This window comes from Mycteria americana, chromosome 1 (genome assembly GCF_035582795.1).
Source record: "Mycteria americana isolate JAX WOST 10 ecotype Jacksonville Zoo and Gardens chromosome 1, USCA_MyAme_1.0, whole genome shotgun sequence".
Classification (NCBI taxonomy): Eukaryota; Metazoa; Chordata; class Aves; order Ciconiiformes; family Ciconiidae; genus Mycteria; species Mycteria americana.
In genome coordinates this window covers 45,043,704-45,049,703 of record NC_134365.1, presented here as the reverse complement: position 1 = coordinate 45,049,703, position 6,000 = coordinate 45,043,704, and the positions used below count along the sequence as shown (strand labels likewise).

Sequence of the window (6,000 nt, the reverse complement as noted above, 5' to 3'; positions counted from 1 at the left end):
CTGCTGCCTATTCAGCTGTTTTACAACGTGGACATACTCTTTTTTTTTTTTTTTTCCAGAGCACTTTGTAATCACCGAGCACAAAGGGAGGTTTTATTAATGGGGCGATTTTCAAGACAACAGCAGGAGCCCTCTCTTTTTTAACCTCATTAAATTAAGTGTGCGTGGCACATTCCACCTTAATCAAAAGAACACTCCCCAAAACATAACCACTTTCCTTTTATTCAGCATTTCTAGTGATTAAGTTTTAACATCATTAACTATTGGGTTTCTCCAGAATGCAACATCAGTACAGAAGAAGCTCTTTAAAGTTCCACCCATTCTTCAAACAAAAACTACTTGTGAAAGTAGAAACTACATGTATAAGACATTTTTTTCAGACTGTCTCCTTTGACTGAGGTTCTCAAATCTTTGATCTTAGGGGATCTTTTACCACTGATTTCTAGAGGCATATGACCACCTCATTGGTCTATATGTGGAATTATTTTTCAAAATAGGCAAAAAAGGCAGTTCTAAAATGGCCAGTATGTGGCTGCCAAGAACTAGTCAATGAATCATATTTGCAGTTGCTAGAGTTCATTGTTCTTCAGCTCTGAATCTGCCCTTCTCCCTTAAACTGTGGCGACTTGTTAGTGATAATGGATAGATAATTTTTCAAGTTTCCTTGTTCTATAGGCAGCTTGCACATTCCACTTGGTATTTAAAGAGTGGTTAGAGAAACAGAAAATTTAGTACACAATGTTACATTGAGACTCTCTACATCATAACCTTCCCTCAATAAAAACCTTTTTTTCTTTTGCATTAATGTTAAGTGTTGAAGTCTATCCCTCGAAAGGTATTTACATTCACATCATGAATGTTTTTTGAAAAGATTCTCCAGAATGGTTGGGAGTGTGAAGTCCAACCTAATATAAAGAATACAGTACCAACATCCCACTGTAACTATAAAAACTTTCTGTTGGTGTTCTGGCCTTCATGCTGCCCCTCTACGATCACTATATTGCTATGGTTATGTGTAACAACTCATTTATGTTTTGTCCCCTGTACTAGAGCACGTCTGTGGGATTTTTCCATAGGACGTACACCTTTTGGAGCCGATGATCTTAAAGGTCTTCTCCAACCTAAATCAGTCTATGATTGTATACATGATTACACCAGCAGCATAACGTCAAGGTAACTTCTGGAAAAGGATTTGATGGGACAGAACTTGAAAAATTTAGTTCAAGTCAATGTTTCCCACTGCCACAGTATTCCTGATCGGTACCTACACATTTATTTGGCAGCAAGTTTTTACACAAAGGTGAACCTCTGTAGTATTTGTCCTTTAAATTCTTATAAAAGGAAAGATGGAAGAAAAAGAGATGGAAAGAGCTATACAGAACCAAAACATAATAAAAAAAAAAGTTATCCAGGCTCTGTAAGCTGCGTTTATCAGCAGTGCAGAAGGTCAAGAGAAAAAAATTGAATTTGTGTCAGGATACATGGAGTGCGAAAGAAAGGGGAAAGGAGCCACATCTGAACCAGGATTTTGTGACTGCTTAAGCACTGTGAACAGCACAGTGATGATTTGTCACCCTGGAGTGTGTTCTTGTAAATGCCTCCACCTTTTACTATATTTTGTGGCTTGTAACTGTGTTCAAACACCATACTTCAGGCCTGATCCTGCTCTCAGAAGAAACTAGTAACAAAGAGCTCAGTGCACATAGCTTTTTCACCAGTACACAGGTGCATGTATTTGGGAAGATGTCTGTCTGCAATGTGGAAACGTCATAACTCATGCAAATATATTAATTTTTACTTTCAATTTTTAGTATACAAATTTGGCTAGCTAAAAATGAGAATATTAGCTGCCTGTATAGTTATACTCTAGGTCTTGGATTTTATTAATGAAAACACACAGTAAGTAGTGTAAACCCAATATTAAAAGCTGTGCTTCAAATTCTAATTGCATATTGGGGCAAGAATTTGTCTTAACAAATTATTTGGTAATAAGGCAATGGAATTATAAAAGTCAAATATTATAAATCATATGGCCAAAGACTTAGTATTTAATAGAGGCATATTCAGTTACAATCTAAGTATAGCGATATATTTACATTAATCCCTAACAAAAACCTGCATAGTTTTATGGGTAAGCCTTTATATTGTGGAATTCCTTTTCAAGCACACGTAGGAGAACAGAGCAGTGGAAATGTAGGAATGAAGGGCAGGTGCAACCAGCTACGAATGGGGGAAATGACAGGGCACGGCAGGACTGCAGCGCAGGGCGTATGCACAAAACTCGGTCATGCACACATCTTTCCAGTTTTCTTGCATTTTCTGGTGGCAGCGTGGGAGTTTGAGAGAGGAATGCATTGCCAGCCTTTCTTTTAGGGGAGTAGGAATTATTTGAGTCTCAGTTGCAGAGGGGTAGAAAGGAGGGCACTCTGGGTATTAAAGCTTTTTAAGTCAATAATAAACAAAATAATTAATTTTGTTATTTAACTAGGTTAGGTTTGAGTTGGATCAGCTTTCCAAAACAGCTCACAAGATGCCTGCACAAACAGGGTTACATACAATTCGAGGCTGGGGGTTGAGGCAAGAATGCAGAGCTGAAGAGAGATGAGGGAACCGAGACAGAACCACGAACTGCATCTACATTTGTATTTAAGTTACAGACTGAGGAAATATTTGGAGCAGAAGAGTCCTGCCACACTGCAGGCTCATTCAAACCTTCTTTCATTGCAAGGCTTAGGAGGGCTGGTTCACATCATATAAAACATACCACATTATGCCAATGTCACCTTCATGGAGGTAATGGGGGTGGGATGGCTCTCCAGAAAATGGTTCACAAGTTTTAATAGATGTTCGCTTTCTGACCAGGCCAGAGCAGTCTGACTTTGAAGTTTAGTTGTCAAATGAAAGGCAATCCTAGACCATTTCCAGCTGCACTGAAGATGTAAGATTTTGCTGTAGGCTTCAGGGAGGATCCTGACACAGTTCCTATTGAGTGTTGCACTTAAAAAACCAAATTGGGTAAGTGGGAAAAAGGTCTTTTAATAGCATTTTTCCTATTACAGGTTAACATGAAGTTAATTTTAACCATAACTGCTTTTAATTTCCAGGTTTGTCTAAGATTTTGCATTATTGTTCATCTTTAGTGGCACGGGGTAAATTAATTGCATCAACACTGATTTATTAGCATTCTGCAAAACAATGTTTATTAATTTCTCTTTAATTACAAATACTGTTCTAAATCTTACAAAAGCACATTGCTTATAAAAAGCACAGCTGTTCAATCAAAACACATCAAGTGTTCGGTCATTATATGGAAAAATGCTATCTTGTAGGAGCTTCCTTAAGTAATTTATCAAATGCTAAATACATTAAGAAGTTTTCGGCCAAACTCTCTTGGTGCAATTATAGGATTCCTATCTCTGTGTTAATAAATCAAAAGGCCCTAAGGATGTATTTTTCTTTTAAAAATTGTCCTTTTAATTTACTGTATGAGTACACAAACTTTACGGCTATGATTATGATTTAATTTCCATTTCTGGCCTGCATGAAAAGTTTCTGTACACAAATTCCAACAGCAATATCAGAGAATAGTTTGGTTCTAGGCCCTAGTATGTAACAACTTTAAATATCTGCCATACAAATCATAAAAACGTACAAATGAAGCAGATACTCTCTCAAAACGGTACTTCATTTTGATTGCTAGGTGATCACTATTTCTTTATAATGGTTAAATATTTTACTGATAATAAAATGGATTGTTCTTTAATTTTTAAACCAAGTCACTATTTTTAAGGAGATGGATGAGTAAATGACAGTCTTGCTAGTAAAGACAGATTTCACTGCATATGCTATTTTTCTTTATAAGCCATCAAACTGAATACAGCAACAGTTTAGATTTGTCACAGAAAGTAGCAAAATAGCCTTGGATTTTAAGGGTTTTTTAATTTTATATTGCCTATTTTTCATTGTATAAACCAATGTAATAATCCAGCCTTTTTGTAACTAAATGGTGACAGCTTGAAATAAAAACTGTTTGTCAAAAAATTTTCAGACTTTTAGACAAGAATTTTAATTCCAAAACAATTTCCGTGATAAGGAAAATACTGGCCACACTGAGGTCAACGGCAAAACTCCCACTGTCATCATTTAAAGCATTTTCATTCACTGAGTTTATAAAGCAAAGTAGTCTTTTAAAAACAAACATAAATTGTATCCTTAGTTTTTAAGATGATAAGATTTTGTAGTATGTTTAATAAAAGGTGGTGCATATTCAGCTTAAGGTGGTGAATCATGGACATTCACAGCCTGATTGAACATCAATAGCTCACCTAAGCCCTTCAAAACGTATATTTTACCTGGATTTTTTTTCCTGGACTCAAAAATTATGAATCCTAAATTCAGTCAATAGTCCAAATCTCAATATTTAAAAAAAAAAATTACGTATTTTATAAAAATATACTGAACACAAATCTTCAAACTGGAAAAGAAAGGAAGAAACCCTTTATGAATAGTTGAAATGTGCAGTATCCTAGTTTTTTAATAAATATATATGTACATAGAATCTTATTCTACAGCTAGTAGACAGCCAATTTCTTATTTGTGAAAACTGAAAAATGGATATAAAATATAATCCTTCGTATCAGAAATAGCTTTTAGATATTTTTAATAAAGGCACAAAAGCTTGAACTCTTCAGCCTTTGCCTAGTCATGCTTCATATTTATAATATATATCAAAATTAAATAAATGTCAAAAGTTGAAAGACATTATTATGATTCTACTATATGCTCTGGAGATTTACTACAGGTACTTACAGACCACAGTCATTGTGTTTCTCAGTGATTTACAGTGTAATCAGAGTCCATTCATTGACAACAGCTTAATGGACAAAAGATAGACTTTTCAGCAAGATCAAAAATGCTTCAGTTGAACCCACTATTTTTTAAATACATTAATTCAGTCATTCTCAAAACCCTAATATGCTTCATTCCCATTTAAACATGGGACCAGTGATGGTTCTTAACTGGAAGTTTCTAAGTAAAAGGAAAAAAACCACTGAGAAATTCTGAACTTTGATAGGTAGCCACAATCCAAAATTTGAAAACACTGGAAACACAGACATTAACCAGCTTTCAACAGCTCATCAGAAAGTCACTGAGTAGAAATAAATGATGGCTAAATTATACCTTGTTCAAAAGGATTTATATTTTTCTTTCTATACATGCCAATATTTAAAAAGAAAATTTGAAGAACAATGAACAGCATAATCTTTACTAAATTTGTGAAAAGTTACATTATAAAGCATAATTGAGGACATTTTTTTTTTTCCCCTGCAGAGTACTATAGCCACCCAAGGTCAAAAAATAGAGTCTGGTGAAAGAAAAGTTGTTTTAATTCTTCAGATTAAATCATATCCACAGTAATGTTCAGTTCCATTGGCATGAGCAGTCTATAGGCTCTTGAATGACGTACATAATTTCACTGCCATTTCCTGAGCAGCGTAGTGGCACAGTCAGATTACGTGTTCCATTTTCTCGACAACATTTACAGAATCTTAAATGGCTATCAATATTGACATTGAAAATTGTTGCAGATGGGCATTTTCCATCACAAGAAGCCACATTTATCTACGAGTAAAAGAAGAACTGAAGTTAGACATCCCAGGTTTTGTTATAAAAATATTACATGTCAAACTTCTTTGTGATTAAAACCCATTTTTACATTTGAAAAGGACTCTGGTCTGAAAAATTATTTTATCTTCTAAAATTCATTCATTCTGAGTGTAGACACATTTTTAATAATCTTTTTTAATTAAACTTTTTTTTGCTTGTTTAATCATGTATTCTGTCTTAACATTGAGTAAAACATGCTGTGGATACCAAAATCGAATCCCTAGTTTATAAATTAATGACTCAAAACAGCATAGATAAATTCATGTTCCTTTCATGTTCACTGCTGAAAAGTTAAATTCTTCTAAGCAAAATGAAGGAAAGTCTATACTTCTC

The 6,000-nt window shown here is 34.5% G+C and overlaps 1 protein-coding gene across 1 annotated transcript in view; it reads right to left on the bottom strand.

Annotated features, from left to right (window-relative positions):
• Positions 1-5,415: 5,415 nt before the first annotated feature.
• The window catches only part of OTOGL (otogelin like), a 96,923-nt gene continuing 96,338 nt past the window's right edge, over positions 5,416-6,000 (bottom strand). The window contains exon 60 of the mRNA XM_075504264.1: positions 5,416-5,622. Within this exon, the coding sequence (XP_075360379.1) occupies positions 5,422-5,622 (201 nt within the window). The 3' untranslated portion in view covers positions 5,416-5,421. The remainder of the gene's footprint in view (positions 5,623-6,000) is intronic.